This window comes from Corvus moneduloides, chromosome Z, assembly GCF_009650955.1.
Source record: "Corvus moneduloides isolate bCorMon1 chromosome Z, bCorMon1.pri, whole genome shotgun sequence".
Lineage (NCBI taxonomy): Eukaryota > Metazoa > Chordata > Aves > Passeriformes > Corvidae > Corvus > Corvus moneduloides.
In genome coordinates, this window is record NC_045511.1 from 5,980,000 (window position 1) to 5,997,748 (window position 17,749).

The 17,749-nt window shown below is 41.8% G+C and overlaps 1 protein-coding gene across 1 annotated transcript in view; it reads right to left on the reverse strand.

The window, feature by feature from the left end:
• Positions 1–8,959: 8,959 nt before the first annotated feature.
• The window catches only part of RAB3C (RAB3C, member RAS oncogene family), a 126,084-nt gene continuing 117,294 nt past the window's right edge, over positions 8,960–17,749 (reverse strand). The window contains exon 5 of the mRNA XM_032096317.1: positions 8,960–17,208. Within this exon, the coding sequence (XP_031952208.1) occupies positions 17,021–17,208 (188 nt within the window). The 3' untranslated portion in view covers positions 8,960–17,020. The remainder of the gene's footprint in view (positions 17,209–17,749) is intronic.

Genomic DNA, 17,749 nt, shown 5'->3' on the forward strand with positions numbered 1-17,749 from the left:
AGCAATGATCACTGCCATTGCTATATAAATTAGAACTGAACTATTTCTCCTAATTGCTTTCAGGCACATTAAGGCAGAATACTGTGATCTGAGAACACAGACCCTGCAGAGCAGAGCTGTCTGAGGACTGTAGGCTGGGCCAGGATGTCTCCCTTGGGGAAAAAAGGATTATAGAAGGAGTCACATCTTTAAATGAGAAGTGATGGGGAAGACTGGGAGGGAGAAACCCATAGGTCAAGTAGGTTCTACATGGAACGTAAGTCCTGCCCTCCATCCCCACTCCATGAGCGAATTTTTGGGTAGCAGTATTGGCAGTGCCCTTTCCCTTTGCTGTCCTTCTTGTCCACTTAGTCACAAAGGGCAAAAGCACATATTCCTCCCCTAAAACACTCAGAAATCAGATTGGCATCCTTTGCAGACTTAATGATTCTGGAAGGCAGCACTGGGATTCCTTCCTTGCATGTGGCTCTGTTAAGAAATATTTTTTGCATTGTATGGAAGAGAAGTTAAGAAGGCACAGCACCAGGTACCACATGAAGGGAGCCTTTGTGTTCTTAACCACCTTTCCTGCTGACACCATGAGACTGGGGCTGGGAAACCTGCTAGTGAGGGCAGGAGAATTATGCATCATCTGTCCGAACTGAGCATCTTCTCACCCTGCCTTCTGGCTGGCTGGGGGCACATTTTAGGTGTGGGGGATGAGAGCAGAAAATCAGTCTCTTCTACCACACAGGAATGGGGCAGGAGCCCCTGATATTTTAGGAGGTGGTCAGTTGAGAATTTGCAGCCTGCTCTCTCTCAAAGCCATAAACCTCTAATGTAAATGTCTGCTCAGGGCCTCCAAAACTGGTGGCCCCCATATCTGGGGTTGATAAAAGGATGGGGATGCCTGAGATATCCACAGTCTGTGCTCGATGAAGGGTAGGGCCAGCCTGTCCCTAATCTCTCCAAATCCCCATGCAGTGTACTGCCCAGGTGGAGGAGCACAAGTCAGGAGCTAATAAGAAACAAGTTAATAAGAAATGAGTTAATAAGAAACATGTTTGGTGTTCGTGCCCTTTCACTAGTGGGTCTGTGTGGCAGCCATTAAAATTGAGGTTTTGGAACTTACCTGCAGAATAAATGTTGGGGAAAATGTCAACATTTTTTTGAGCTTTCTGAAGAGCTAGTGTTAGAGCTAGGGTTTTAAAAGAAACTCCAAAAAGTGTGAGCTGCAATAACATCATGTGAACTAACAGTAGAATACATCATTTTAATAGACTGTAGCCTCATGTACCACATGCCTGCCATATGGCAAAGAAAGGTAGTTCGTAGTGTGCTAAGCCTATACACAGAGCAGAATTTCCTTGCTTTGCTATCTTGGTGAATCCTCTTCCCATGTTATGTCATGATACTTTTACTTATGTCATGATATGCTAGAAAATGAGACGCATTAGGTTGCAAGGAAGGCGCAGAATATGTTTCCTATTTCACCACTGGAACCAGCTCTGTCCTACTCCTATCCTGGAATCACAAGGTGGGGGCAAAAAATATCAGGGAGAGACCTGTAACTTCTTCTCACACAAACAGTACAATATGCATTAGGGGGCCTACATTAAAGCTGTGTGTCTCCCCCTCTCTGTAGCTGCTGTGGGTGAGAAGCTCTGTCTGTCTTCCAGCCCCCTGCCCAGGCCACCACAGGCTGTGTGTCCTGCGCAGCAGCAGCTGCTGCTTCTGACTGGATTGGAGGACCTGAACAGGAGAGCCTGTTTGGGTGGCCCTGTGAACCCATCTGGGAGTGTTGGCAAATGCACACTAACCTTGTGCCTGAAAAAATGCAGAATTTTGAGTAAGCCTCCAAGCTTGTCAATGCTGAGATGTTTCTGGCTATGGAACTATAATTTCTTGCCTTAGAGTTGGTAAGAAACAATTAAAGAGTCTCTTGGCACTAATTCTCCAGGGAGTTTCTAGCCCTCAGTGCTTGTAGGAAGGCTGACAATGTGGGAGGTGTCATAACCACATGCAGCACTGTGGTGCTGAGCTGAAATTGGAAATTGCAGACCAGGGTGCCCACAAGGGATAGCAGAAGACCATCTTTAGTCATTTTTCTTTAGAGGCTTTTTTTTCTTTCTCTTGGGAGATGACAGCATGAAGTATTTTTCCTTCTTGCTGTTTCTGTCCGCCACCTAAGCAGCAATTCTTAACACACTAAACACACATCTCAGATGCACTTAGAGTATGGACAAGAAACAATAGAAGGGATGAAGCCAATATATTATATGGCTTCATATTATTTTAGGCGCTTATTTCACAGCTTTCCTGGAGTCAGACTGATGGCTTGGGAAATTACAAGAATGACAATATTGGAGTCTTTAATTAAATGCAGAGTTGAAAAGTGTTAGCAGCTGCCACCAAAATTTGTGCTGTGGGCAGAGCGGGACAGGGTATACCTGGGAAAAAAAAAAAGGAGAGGGCTGGAGTGGACCAGAAATCTTTTGCACGCTTGGATCCGCGAAGGTAAAAGTAGCAGATAAGGTATCTGCCAGGGATCCATCAGACAGCAACGAGCTAAGAAAAAAGCCTTGTCGCCACATCGTGGCCAAGCGAGGCCACTCCTTTCTGGAGTGGGTAAAACAGCCTCCTACCTCTCTTCCTGAGCAGGAACACGGGGAAAGCTGGGCACGCCTGTAAAGGCAAGCTGCAGGGAACGACCTACCAAAACGCTTGTAAAGCATGACAGGGGCACCGCAACCCCAGTTGCGTGCGGCGAGGCCCGGGGGGAGCGGAGATGCGCTGCGCGGCTCCGGCGCTCCCTCTGCCGCCCGCTCCGCCGCCCGCGCAGCCCCGGCGGCTCCGGGCGCGACTTCGTCCGTCCCGCTGCGCTCGGAACGGGAGCCGCCGGGGCAGGGTTTGGGCAAAATGCGCGTTTATCAGGTATGATGCCTTTTGTTTTTAGAACTGCGCTGTCCCTAGGATGTAGTGATACTCGTCTGTACAGCCTGTCTTCCAGCACACGGCTGTGGGGTGCGGCACAGGAATCATGGATAGAATCATAGGGTCAGTTGGGCTGGGAAAGACTCTTAAGTCCAGTCGTTATCCCACCACTGCCAAGTCCAGCACTAAACCATGTGCCCAAGTGCCACATCTATATGTCTTTTGCAGACTTGCAGGGTTGGTGCTTCCACCACTTCCCTGGGCAGGCTGTTCCAATGCCTAACCACCCTTTCAGTGAAGAAATCTTTCCTACCACCCAATCTAAACCTCCCCAGCACAACTTGAGGCCATTTCCTCTTGTCTTGATGCATGCTACTTGTGAGAAGAGACTGACCCCCATCTTGCTAAAACCTTTTATGTACTTACAGAGAGCAATAAGGTCACCTCCTTTTTTCCCCAGCTCCCTCAGCTGCTCCTCACAGGACTTGTGCTCCAGACCCTTCCCCAGCTCCACTGCCCTTCTCTGGACTCCCTCCAGCACCTCAATGTCTTTCTTGCAGTGAGGGGCCCAGAACTGGACACAGCACTCGAGGTGTGGCCTCACCAGTGCCCAGTACAGGGGGACAATCCCTGCCCTGGTCCTGCTGGCCACACTATTGCTGATCCAGGCCAGGATGCCATTGGCCTTCTTGGCCACCAGGGCACACCCTGGCTCATGTTCAGCCACTGTCAACCAGGGGTCAGGAAGACAGTCAAAGTGACTGTATGCAGTCACTGGTGCAGCAGTGTGCATTGCAAGCTCACTGAGCCCTCACTTTAGCTCTTGCCCTGATTAGGAGAGCAGCTCTTAGGGATAAACCCCTCCTGTACCAACAGACTGTGTTGCATGCCTGTTTGACCTGTGTCTTGCAGTGAATGAATGGGGTAGTGCACAGCCAGAAAATGCAGCCAGGCTTAGTTCTCAGGCCCGACATTCAACTGCAGAGATAAAGGTAATGGTAAAAGCGGATTTCACAAGATGGGGTAGCTCAATCTATTGAGCAGGCTGAGCAGCAGCCTGGGGTTGAGTAAGTGGGTTAAAATCTGAAACTTCTTCCCATGAAACTGAAATGACAAAAGACTGTTCCCAAGGCCAAAAGCTCTGCTGTGTGGCAGGTGACAGGTGACAGGACGGGTCCCTGCCAGGCAGCGGGGAGCAGCTGCAGTGCACAGCGCGGTGTGGTTGCAGCACACACGTTAGAGGGCTATCTGATGCAATCATGAGCTGCACAGAGAGGCACCCACTGCTCCTTCCCAAGGGGTAGCGGGAAAGTGGTCTGGAAGGCAGCTGGGGGAGATTTTAGCCTGTAGCATCTGTGTGGGGTGTTGGAATAACACAAAGGAAGGTTCTTGCTGTGAGACCAGAAAAGACGGTGAGTTAAAAGATATTTCTGGCATCTAATTTTCATTTCAATGCAAAGAAAAGGAAAAAGAAGGAAGAAAAGCAAGGTTTTTAGATGAGCCTGTCATTACCAGGCAGTTCAGTGCTATGCTGAAATAACACAGCTAGTTTGAGGACTGTCCATGGATCACAGCAGTGCATCACTGGACTGGATCATAGCAGAGTGAGGATGCAGCAGTAAGTTCTACTGATGACCCCTGGGATCTCTGTACCTAGGTATGCATAGCCCAGAGTGTAAGACCTGCAGCAAGCTTCACAAAGTGCTTGTATCAGGGCTCTGACTTGCCAAAAACCTTTGGACCGCTAAAATGGACAAAGGGCCTAGGTCATTGCTGATTTACTAACTTTACTCCTATTCTTGGAGTAAGGCCTTTACACCAAGACTTTGTGCAACTCTTATAGACACACCCTCCTTTTTTCCTTTCCCTATACCTTCTTTTAGCATTATGAGACCATTAGCTGTGTGATTCCCACTGTTGCACTGAAGTAGCACCTTTGAGCAAATGCAGTACTCAGAAACCTCATGGCTGCATCATGAAAGGTGGCTGAAGGCAAACAGACAGCCAGAAATGTGGCTGCCCACAAAATGACAGTTTCCATTGCTCATACTTGAAAGTAGCTTAAGATGGTATCTGTGGTCACCAAAACCATCCAGGCCCAGCTTGTTTTCTCTGTGGCTTGTCTGTCATCGTCATCATCATCATCATGCACGTATGCTATGGCATATTATTTGAATGCAACATTTATCCATTGCTCTCCTGGTACAATGAATCGTTCTTCTGGTTATGTGATTTCATTTAAAAAAAAAAAAAAAAAAGAAAACAAAAAAGAAGACTCACTTTCCAGAATCCCAGCACTAAAAGGTCAGTTTCTCCTTGGAATATAAGTGGTGAATGGAGGAGAAAGAGTCTGTTGGCTTAGCACTGAGGCACTAAGGCTTCTTACCTAACCCGCCAATGAGCCCAGTGTAAGACGGATGTCTGCTGTCAGCACATCTCCAATATGTAGTTCTGTGATTTCTCCCTTTTTCTTTGTTAGCAGTTGCCAGGCAGCTTCCACTCTGAGTTGGTGATTTGTGCACTGTGGGACTGTGCAGACATGGATTATCTTGAGCCAAATTTGGTAAGGCAAGAGGGAAGGCTTAGCAGATTTATAAATTGTCTTTCTGGCTTCCTCTGAAATGTAATAGTGAAGATATTATCTGCTAAGGAAATAGGAAGAAATCCCTCTTCTTATGTGCTTGGAATCTCTATTATCATATTTCAGGAAAATAATTAGTGGTAGAAAACTGGGAGTCACATGCAGAAGAAGAACAAGACAATTTCCAGATAGAAATGTTCATCCCAGGACCAGATAGTTGTGTTTGCTAATACCATGGTACAGAAAGCACACATATAATAAAAGCAGACAGCAGCCAGACTACTGACCAAAGGCATAGGACTCCTGAAATGAATGGCTGTGTCTGAAATCCCATGTGTGCTCAAGGCTAAATGAGCTCCTGTAGACTTGACATGAACACCAAGTACCTCCATCCTGGTAGACAGCCCCCATTCCCTGTGAGATAAAAAGGAGCTATTTAACCAGCTTGTCTGTAATGCTAGTGAAGATATTTTTATCCTGCATAGACACAAAGCAACATTTGTTCCACGTTGACAGTTACAGAGTAAAACCTTGGTTTTTTTTCTGCTATGCCAGGTGGCATGTGGATGGTTATGTGCCCTCATGAAGCAAAGACGTCAGAAAACTCATCTCTCTATTGTTAATTACCGAAGAGAGTAACTGCAATTTGAAGTGGGCTTTATTTTCCACACAATTTCTGGTGTTGTTCCTCAGCAGAAATAAAGGAGATGGCCCAAAGGCAGGCTCCACCTGAGACATTGAGCAGATGCTGCCTGAGACGATGGCTGGCTCACCGCTGCAGGGCATGGGTGGCTGGGCTGTGTGCATTGTGCTGCTGGCTGGCACAGGGGCTGGTGCTGCTGGGGTCAGGGACTAAGCCTTCTCCTGCTTGGATAAGTGTTAAAGAAAACAGTAAAAATGAAGACATAATATATTTCTTAGGGTAAATCTTCTTGAAAGAAAAGCAGGGCAGAGTTTTTGAAAAATGGCTGCCTGATCTCATGTTCCTAAAACCCTATCTAAACTTTAAAACCTCTGGAGTCTGGTAAGAGGCAGATCTCCTGCGTGACATCCCCAGATGTTCTATAGCTATTCATAGGCTTATTTTCTAACCACAGGCATTGATTTGAAACAAGAGAGTATGCACTTCCTGGGGCCTCAGAACACCCTGCAGGAGCCCCTGAGTGAGACTGCTCTGCTGGGAGTGTGCTGATTGTCTGCACCTGGCCAAGTGGTTTTGGGTTAGCTGCACTGCCTCAATAGGGGTGATAATTTGGCAGTCCAGGGTCACTCTTCACATGTTCCTGTATCTCCTCAGGCTGCATCTCCTCAGGAAACCATGATCCTGCTTGTGGAGGCCCCAGATATCCTCCCCTGGTGCAGCTGTTGGGAAGTGAAGAGTGTAATACCAGAGTTTCTAACTCCCCAAGACAGTGTTTTTTATCTTCCTAACAACTGTGAGTTTGGATTGACTTTGGACCTTCCACACCATTTTTACACAGGTGTAATGGTCTCTGGTCTCATTTTCCATCACACTGCAGTGGGTTGCAGAACTGCCTGGGCTCACTCTTAGGCTTAGCCAGGGCTGGAGTGTCTCTTCAGCCTCCTGCTCCTTCAGCACCTCCAGCTTCTCCAACCCCAGTGGAGATTTAGGACCAGACTACATGTCAGACCCTCTGGCTGGGCTATCATGGAGAACAGGACCTCACATCAGCTTCCCACGGCCTGTGCCTGCTGCTGGTGACCGGTGTTCCCCATGGTATAAAGCACATTCCTTTCTTACATGAGACAGTTAAGCTGTAAATCTTCTGGCCTACAGTTCAATTCTTCAGGATCTTGCATTAGTGCCAAGAGATACACAGATTTAGAAAGGCATTTCAGATTTTTGAAGGCACCTGTTTTTCACTTTGCAGCTCAAGAGTTGCACAGATCTATACAAAAAACAGCTAACCCTCAGTTTTCCATCGCCTTGCTGAGTCCCCTCAGTTAGGTGTAAGCCCAGAGCTTGTCTTTCTCAATTTTGGTGGATCATATTGCTAAGTCATGCACCCTTACTTCACTGGGATATTCTGCCTGTTTGACCTTTTTACTCAAAGCTGGGAATCTTTTCTGTGTCACTCTACATTTCCACTTTCCAGTAACTTTTCCTACGTCTTTTTTTTTTTTTTTTTTTTTTTTTTTTGTGGTTAGAAACATTTTGTCTTCAGCCTTCTGACTGGAAATAGGATAAAAAGGGTTTCCTTGAGCAAGAAACACCTGTTGCTTATCCTGGTAGATCACTGTTCTCAGCTACCCATCTGTGATTTTCTCTAGTTTAGTTCTTTTTAAGTTTCAGCATGTTCAAAATAAAAGCAATTCAAAAACTTTCTCATTCAAAGGCACCCATCAGAAGACACCTATTTTTCCCCTGCTATCCTTCCCCTCTCACACCTCATTTTCTTGTCTTCCACTCTCCCTAATACACACAGTAAATACATTAGGGCCAGTCTCAGACAGCAATGGCATAGGGAGGTAGGTGGAAAAGACACTACATTTGCCAATATCTGAAAGGAATGAAGGAGTTTCATTCTCAGAAGTGGTTTGATGACAAGAGTCCATGCTACAAAGAGAAGCTCTGTGAGTGAGGGCAGTGAGCTGCACAGACAGACCATTCTGCAAAAACCTATGTAGAGACACAGGATCACAAACAGTAGGCTAGGAAGCACTCAGTGTTAAGAGAAAATTAAGCAACTACCAGGAGATATTTTGCAGATGAGATGTAAATATACTAGAAAAAATTGGGGAACTTGGCCAGAACACAGCAGAACAGTGAGAAGGGACATGTGCTAAAGGAGTTTGTAGGTGGATGCCTTGCTCACAGGACTTAGGGAGGACAGGGGATGGTGCAATCTGTTCAACAGATTGATTGAAGATTAGGATTTATGTGGAGGGAAAATAAATTCAGAAGTCACAGCAGGGTTCAAACTAGCACAAGAGTGTGCATGTGTATGCATGTGTGCGTGTGTGTGTGTGCTCGTATTAGAAAAAAGCAATAACTGGACAGTGATACATCATAATTTGTGTGAAATAACCACCCACCACAACTGAGATCGCGCATTTGGACTAAGATTACATGATCAACTAATAACAGCATCCAAAAAGCACATATACCGTTTAGTAGTGTAGACAGTGAAAAATCAAAAGAAAAAACTTTGCCCTATTTTAAAGGGTCAGCCTGTAGGCAGCGTGCTTTTGCTAGGGAAGTGTCAAAAAAATCTTTCTCCTTCAGACTATTAGGGCAAAGTCTCCAGTGAATTCTGTGGAATTTGTACAGAACTACAGTCACCAGTGCTACTGAGAGGATATTAGTGAAATGAATTATTGTATATGTGGTATCTTTGTCCATCATTTAGTAAAAAATGTATTTTTTTCCAGTTTTAGTTAGTAAAAGGAAATAAGTGAGGGGAGAGGGGTGGGGTGTAAGACAATGTCACCACAACTGAGATATTCGTGAATATAGTCTCTTGAATATTTATTGTAATTGCAAAAGGAAAAAAAAAACTAACAAAAAACTTTCAGCAAAAAAATTAAACAAACAAAATCCACTTGGTATACAGAAGTCACATACAAACAGAATATCCAATGGAATACACATGGTCTCTACATCTGCACAGAATTAAAACTCTCTATGTGGATAACACTTGTACTGAACATTCAGACAAGAGCTTCCCTGGATGTATGGAGAAGATTCACAAAATTTATCACCCAGCAGCATTTTAGCTAACATATTTTTAAAACCACAGTAGCTATATCACAGTAAGAGTCAGGGGATAAGGCAGAGATTGAGTCTCACCCCCTCACAAAGGTATCCTAAACACGTACTTCAATTTTTCTTCAAGAACAGTTTAGCAAACAAGTTAGTTTGAGGGAACCAGCTACATATTATCAAGGTAAGCATTTATCTTTGTGCATGTGATCATACATCTATGAGGAATTATAAAAAAGCTACATAAAATTATCTGCCAGCCCTTGAACTGTCAGGGCTGTGTATCTCCATTTTAGTGGTACCTCATATTATGACTCCTACTTTGTTGCTCAGCAACAATGATGCCAAGAATTTCCTTTTTATATTAAGCAATCCCCAATTTTTATCTGCATACATTTTATTTCACTGTGGTCTGTATAATTTTGCAGACGTTTTAATGGCATTAGGTACAAAAAAAAGGGGTTTTTAAGGACTTTTCAGGTAATTGCAAGTACTGTCCTGTGCTACTTAATGCAATTTGGCTACTTTGCTTTCTTAGAGAATGTATTAGATGACACTGGAGAGAAAACCCATGATACTGGTTTCCAGTAGACCTTAGAATTTCATTCTTTTCCAGATCAAGCAAATTAAAAAAACACAAAGCAACAAACAACCATACCTAAATCAACCTTGTACATTGTCACAAAAATGCGTCAGATAAAACTAAGAATCTAGTTATGTACCTTTTAGTGTGGTACTTATGGATAAACACTTTTAGGAAAATTGTCTGGCAAAACCAATTCCTCCCCATGGCCCAGACTCAGTGGCCTGTCTCTAGCAAATCCCCAATGCAGATGACACATGCCTTTGAAACCAGAGATGCAGCAAGAATTAACAGAATGAGCTTGTCTGCAGACTCTGTGGGCACAGCTGGGAACCCATGGCAGATCAGTGATTCAGGATTTAAGGTCCCAGATGTACCCAAAGGTGTTGCTAAGTACTGATGGCCTTGCTCACGTTCTTAGAGAATCATCAGAATTATGCAAGGAAGCAGGAAAAAATAAATTATTGGTCTCCTTTTAATTTCATGGTTAGATTCAGGCCTGCATTTTGTTTCCATTTGTACCTCAGCTTTACTCCTAATGGTGGAATTGTTCAACTTTGAAGGCCATGTAAAAGCAGAGTGAAGAATGTGGGTCAGTATCTTTAAGATGTATCTTCCATCTTCAGGATCTAGAGAAGTTAAGAAACTTAATTGTCAAAAGCGACTAATTAAGATCACTTTCCACTCTGCTGTGCTGCTGACTGTGACCTTCAAGCTGTTCCCAAACATATCAAACCAGGGCACCAACTGAAGTTTGGCAAGTCATCTGCAAGCATTTTGGGTACCCCTATATAATATCTCAGGTAAGTATTATGAGTTAACTGTATCAGATTAAAGAAAACATGCCCACATGATATTATGCAATACAGGCAGACAGAGCATGTAACTGACTCTTTAAGAATAAATAACTAACTCACCATAAATGCTGAGCTCTAAGAGGTTCTTTTAATGCTTTTACAGAACATGCTTTAAAAAATATAGGCAGACAGTTTAGAAATGGTTTTTCTGACTGAAGGTGCTGTCCCACTAGTGTTTGGTGTAACATGACAATTTCCAAAAAAGGACACTCAGAACTCTAAAAGTAAAATTGACATGCACTTGCAGTAAACATACAAATATCTTTAACCATAATCTCATATGTGAAATATAGTTTAAGTTACTTAGAATATTCTTACACTACACTGGTAAAGTGTTTACTATATAATTTTTCTACAAGACGTGTACATATACCAGAAATCTTAAGCCACACAGGCATCATCAACAGCTTATCACACATACATGATGCTTCTCCCTTTCACACAAGTTTATATACACTGAGTAAATAATTGAATATTGCACTTATTGGCCCATGATTCCTCAGTCTTGAGGTATTAAAAAATAGAAAAAATACCTATTTTATAACATTTTTTTCATGCAACATGTAAGACATTTGAAATCCACGAACACTAGTATATAGGTTACACATTGTGACAGTCCAACCGAGTCACAACACATCTGACACTACTGACAAAATACCAAACAGGACTTACAGCACAAACATTTCATATATCACTAGTTGCATGTACATGTCAGAATTACTCGAGGAAATCTATCACCAGAAGTGGTAAACAATCTCTAACTTTCATTTTTGTCTGTTATGGGTGAACATGAAGTTATAGGAAAATTAGGAGTTTTGCTTCCCCCATGGATCAGATACCAAGTACCTTCAAGTACCTTATTGTACAAATGACAAGCCATCTACCTCTGCTGGAACCATGGAAAATAAACTATGATCTTCAAATGTAATGCATTTGATTTCCAGTGGTAATGACAATTTAAGGATAAATTTGGGAAAGGTGGCACTGAATATGAACATGTAACATTGGGAAATGAATGAGTATCAAAGATGTACTACTGTGTATATGTGTATATAATATGTCTGTAATCATAAATTCTGCTTCACTGAACATCCATGGATAAACAAAAGGAAAAAAAAAAAACAAAGGTTAATTTGCAAAGGTGAACTACATTTACCCCTGAATAAAACTGGTAGAGTTCTTTCAAATAATTGAAATGAGTTGCATTTTTAAATGAGACTTGACAAGTGATCAACCTTGGAGAATCCGGAGTCAGAATGTATGGATTAATGGTGCAAATTAACACAACTTATTCCCCATTGCATTAAGTTGCATTAAGATATGTTGCTTTACACCCCCTGACGGTTTATCTAAAAGGCTTCAAACTCATAGTCTCACATTGCTAAATCTCTCAAGCTAAAGAAGAATTATACATTGTGAGTCTGTATGAAACAGGCCAAGGAGGAATCATTCTGCCATCAGAACTGAAATTTAGTTGATGCCTGTAAAAATGTAAATAAAAAAACTTACTTCTAAAAAAACGAATGAAGAAAAAAATAGCTGGGTGGGGTGAAGTTTGGAAGGGGGCTTCTCTAGGAATGCAATTGCAACATCATTTGTCTGCTCTGAAGAAACAAATGTATAACCACCAAACGTAGAATTTTTGTGACTTTTTTTTCCTAAAAATGGCAAACTCAAAGCATTCTCAAAGTTAGGATCAAACTCCAGCAAATTTTGTGCATCCTGAAATAGCATTTCATTTCTAAAAAAAAAAAAAGGGGCAGGTGGTACAGCTGAATATAAAGAGCTGAGAAGACAGGCAAGAAAACTTAATCTTTTAGACTGGTGCTCTGGAAAAGGCCACATAGATGTAGTTGCTCAGGTGATTTCTCTAGGCATTACATTAAGTATAAGCACAAAGGAACAAACAGTTCCAGGTAACAGTCACTTACACAGCTGTTCAGAGAGAAAGAGTATTTTTTGACAGAAAATTAGGCTAGTTCACATGTATTTAAAACACCAAATGAACAAATCTAAATAAACTAACCACCACCACCAAAAATAACAGATACAGTATTAAGTCAGTTGCACTTGTAACTTGTGAACATGAACTCTTAAAAGAATCAAAAACATGCATCTGAAGGTTCAACCCAGCAGGGCTGGCTAGCTGTTCAGCAGGTTGGTGCCAGAGACACCACAGGAACCAGTCAATCCCATGCTCCTGGGTGCTCCCAAGGTATTTTCTGATCAGTAGCTTGAAGGTGCAGGAAGCAACACATTGTCAGAGCATGATAAGGCTGGTGCATTGCTCATGCACAGGATTAGCCTGCTGCTATAAGCTTTAGTCTAGATCATAACTCGGAAAATGGATTGTGTAGTATATTAGCTCAGCTTCAGCTGGCACTATGGAACTCAGGACCCTCTGCCCAAAGGCATCTCATCATATCTCATCTCATCTCATCTCATCTCATCTCATCTCATCTCATCTCATCATCTCTCAGAAACTTAACATGCTCTGTGTATCAACTGCTTTATCTCACCAAGTGGATAAACCTCAGCTGAATGGGGTATCTATGGCTGGACCAATGATTTCCTGTGATACTCAATCCTATTTCTATGCTGAAAGTGACAACAAATTAGTGCAAGGTGTGCAAGAACTTTTTAACCAAGATTTGAGATGAGGCTGGAAGTAGTTTCATTTCTGTTATCTGAGTTTTCATCTGAGCCCTCCCTTCTTTCATCACGAAATTTGGTGCTTTGTAGCCTGGTACTTGCTCCAGATGGAATTGTGCCACACCACTGGATAGATCAGGGATAACCAAACCGTGCTTGTGTCCTCCAGTAATTAATAATCAGTGACTACTGCATATATGTGAAGAACAAGGCATTGATTGTTTAAAATTAGGCCCTTGATCAAGTTGTGACGGGTTCTTCAAATATGTTCGGCCTACTTGAATTTAAGAAAACTGCAGTTCTATCACGTAAGTCAAAAGGAGCTGAACCAGATTGACACAGGCTGCTTTTGGATATTCTACCCCATAGGAGCCCAAGGCATAATTTTAGATAGAATGAAAATTCTAATACTGCTAATCCCCTCAGAATTCTTGGAATATTTAGGGAAGGCATAGTAAGTTACTTCTCAAAAGCTTTTCTGTCTTTACTGTTTCTCCAAAAAGGCAAGTACTAGTTGAGAGGGTACTGAGATCATGATGCTCATGATCTAAATGTGACCAAATTTTATAGCAGAAAACTCAATATTGCTGTGAAGCATGTGGCTGCAAAAGCCAACCTGTGATTGAAAATCAAAGCCTACTTTTCCAACAGTAGATAACCCAGATTGAAAAGGTCTGATTGAATTTCCACATATTTTCAATTTCAGAGAAAGTCATGATAGGATAAACTAGGTTTGATGGGACCACAGCAGGTCATCCTTTCCAACCTTCTATTCAAAACAGTGTCAACTGAGAGGGCTGAGTGGTTTTCCTAGGGTTTTAGACAGTCTGATCTTGAAAAACTCCACGTATTTTATTTGAACATTTAAAAAATTAATCTAATTCTGAACTCCATGACAATGTCTGGGTGTTAGTGCAAAGTTTCTAGGAGATTTTAAATACTGACTTGCTCTGTTGCTGTACTTCACATGACATTTTTCCTTTTAACACATTTTTGGAATTCTAAGGAACAACATTACTCTGACAGCTGCTTCCTCCAGCACCCCATCTCATGCAGAAGGCCAAATATGTGTGGAGGCCTGGCAGGTTAGTTGCCTCAGAAACATAAAGCAGGGGTTCTCCTTCTTAGATTTTGCTGTTACTCTTCTGCCAAGACTCTTGATGCAAAATGAAAAGCAATTAATTAATCCCATTTATGTAAAGAACTGTGTCTACCACACAATTTGTTTAAGAAGATATATACTAATAATATATTTCTACCACTGACTGAAGTCTAAATGGTCATAACCAGGCAAGGAGGGTCTTAAATTCATTGCAATGGAATACAAGCAAAGAGTGGCTGCAGCAAGGGACATCTTGAAGTATTTTCTCCTTGTTGCATTATGCACAGCAGATGACCATTTCACATCAAGCATCTCAGAGCAAAGCTGGAAGAATATCTGCATTTCTAGCCAAGCTGCATGATTCAGGATATGCATAAGATCATTGACAACATGATTATGTCTCTCCTCACCTGAGATGGTTCAGACTAATAATACAACCTAAAGTTTGTCTAAAGAACTTGAGAGCTGAAGCTGAATTCTGTCTCAAGGCTTTCCTGCTCCTTTTTCTTGAGCAGGAATCACTGACATAACCAGAAAAACATGGAAAACTGCGCACCAACCATCTACCATCTCAAATAAAGCTTGCTTTGTATTGCTTCTGTTTTTTCAAATCAGCTGGTACCTGGTGGGTGAAAAGGTACTAGTGAAAGTCTCTCAGCACAGTTAGTAACATGCTGTCTTAAACTGGGGAGGGGAAAGCAGTACCCTGGGGAGAGACAGGATCATGGTTTGGACAGCATGTACCTCTTCCACCCGGCTGCTCATCTGCTCTAAACAGGAGGGTGCTTTCTCTTTATGGAGGCAAATCAGTCTCCATGCCAACTAGGGAAAGAAGTGCTTAAATAAGCTAGCTAACAGGACAGACATGGTTTAAAAACCCAGACTGAAGAAAGAACACTTACTCATTTAAATTAGGCAACCCAGGTAGAACCCTCCTGGCATATCCATTTTACATGCGTCTATATGCCTTGCTTGGAAGTAATTTCTACTGTGTCAAAGTGTAGGTAGATTATTTAATCAGTTTTAAAAGTGGCCATTTTCTCTTAGTGTGTATCAGGAGTTATATCAAAAAAACATAAACTGTACAGAAGGATTTCTTGGCCATTGTGAGTAATTCGGTATACTATGTGTTACTTCCTTTTTTTCATTTTTCAGATAATTTCACCACTGCTGACAGTTTAAAAAATGTCAGCCTTGTCTTAAGTTCTGTCTAATTGGAAAAATAAAATAATCATTGCTTGTTCAGTTATGCTGTTTAGTTAAAAAAGGTCACTGTGATGCAAGTAAAGCAGTTGTACTAAGTACTTCAGGGCAGAGATTTAAGAAATTTCCACCAATTACTAGAGGAGTAAAAACTGTGAAATAAAACAATTTTAACACTTTATCATAAAAGAACTTGTGTACTTTATTCTGCTAAATTCACAGCCTTTTGCAGATCTTTTTAATGTATTCAGCCTATTATTAGAAAGGCTGACAATTTTTTATTACTCTTAAAGATTTAAAAATCCCAATTCTCTTGCCAAAATAAACGGAAAAAAATGAGATCAAATTTTAGTTCACTGACACCATCAGCACTTCTGCAATAGGTCTGAGTAAAATACAGACATTTGTAGCCAGTGTGGTGGTAGCTTTCTCAGTGACTGAATGGGAGATGAAATTCCTGAAAACTGAAGTGTGCAGGTTTGACAGCAATGTGACAAGGCAGTTTTTGGCTATGAACAACCAAGCACAATGGATTTGGCTCTGTCAGACATAATATAAAACTGTGTGGTTAATGTCTCATGCAGGCAGAAATGGAAAGAGCTAATCAGCCTTCTACTACAGGGGTAGGTAAGACTGGGATCTCCATAATGATGGAATGAGAAATTAAGTCCAGTTTCAGAAAATTATTAGATAGACATGCAGCTCCTATGTAAAAGTAAATACACTAGCTATCCAAACAGGATGAAGTACCTAATATCTCTGAGAGTCTGGACTGAATATCCACATCCTGGATATTCAGCTGGAAATTCACAGGGAATTTTGGTGGTTTTGGGCCCAGGATCTAACTTCTTTCTAATTTCTGCAGATTTTAGTCAGCCAGGATGTGTAACATAATGAGTGTAGATTTGCCAAGGCAATGTGCTCCAGGAGGTGTCCCTTGTACAAGTGATCTGGACAGAATAAGGGATTGGTTCACTACAGGAATACTTCTAAATTCATTTTCAGTCAGGAAAATGTACAAGTAGCATCAGAAAGCTTACTCAAAACACCCTGACCATCACCCTGAAGATTGAACTACCTAACTTTTAACTGATGTAGTGAGAGACAATTCTAGGCCAATGTGGTTTGAGGACATGGCACCAGCTGAAGTGTGATGTAGAACAGTAAAAAGAAAAGAGAAATTAATATACAGCCTGCATGCAAAAGCCAGATTCTAAAATATGCATCATCCTTTCAGACTGAAAACTGCTCCATCCCCATATGCATATTCAAACATCTGATGATGTAAAACAAGACTGTTCTCCCAAATAAATTAATAAGACAGTATAAATAAAGGCATATAGACCATTCATAAATACTCTGTTGGCAACAGAACACACTGGAGCTGCCTTTGCTGATAGCTGCATTAGCAGCTGCAGTTGGGCTGCTGTGGAGGAGGGGTGTCCTTTAGCTGTGTGTTCTGGTTGCTGGCAGCAATGGTGGGATTCGTCTCCAGACTTTCTGACATTTTGTCACAGATGATATCCACAAGTCGCTCAAATGTCTGCTTGACATTAATGTTTTCCTTGGCACTTGTTTCAAAAAATTCAAATCCTAAGAAAATAAAAAACATGTTTATGCTCTATGCGTATTTCGGCATCTCCAATAAATATACAAACTTCTCTTGACCAAGAGACACTCAGAAACGAAACATGTGAGAGCACACAAATGAAAGAAGAGCAGTTAAAATTACAATACAATCAGAGTAAGTACACTAGTGCTACTGGCTTTATACAAAGCCAGGTGAAGTCACGACTGCTCCAAATGTATTCCCTTAGAAATAGTCTACTTTAAAACAGTTTAATCTAAAAATTGTTACCTGTCTGTATTATTTTAGAAATGCCCTATATATATAGCCATTGGGAATGAGTAATCTGCTGCTCCATCTCTAAGTATTACATTCCTCTGAGCATTATTCATTTGGAAACCACCATTTCCATTGTGTTATTAAGGTGGTGCCAAAATACAAAATAATGTTTGGGAAATACAGGTAAAAAACCAAGAAAAACAAGTAGAGATTTTTGCAATTTGATATTTACTAAAGTTAAATGTGAATCCACGGGACCAAAGGGATTCCCAGCTCCACACACCAAAC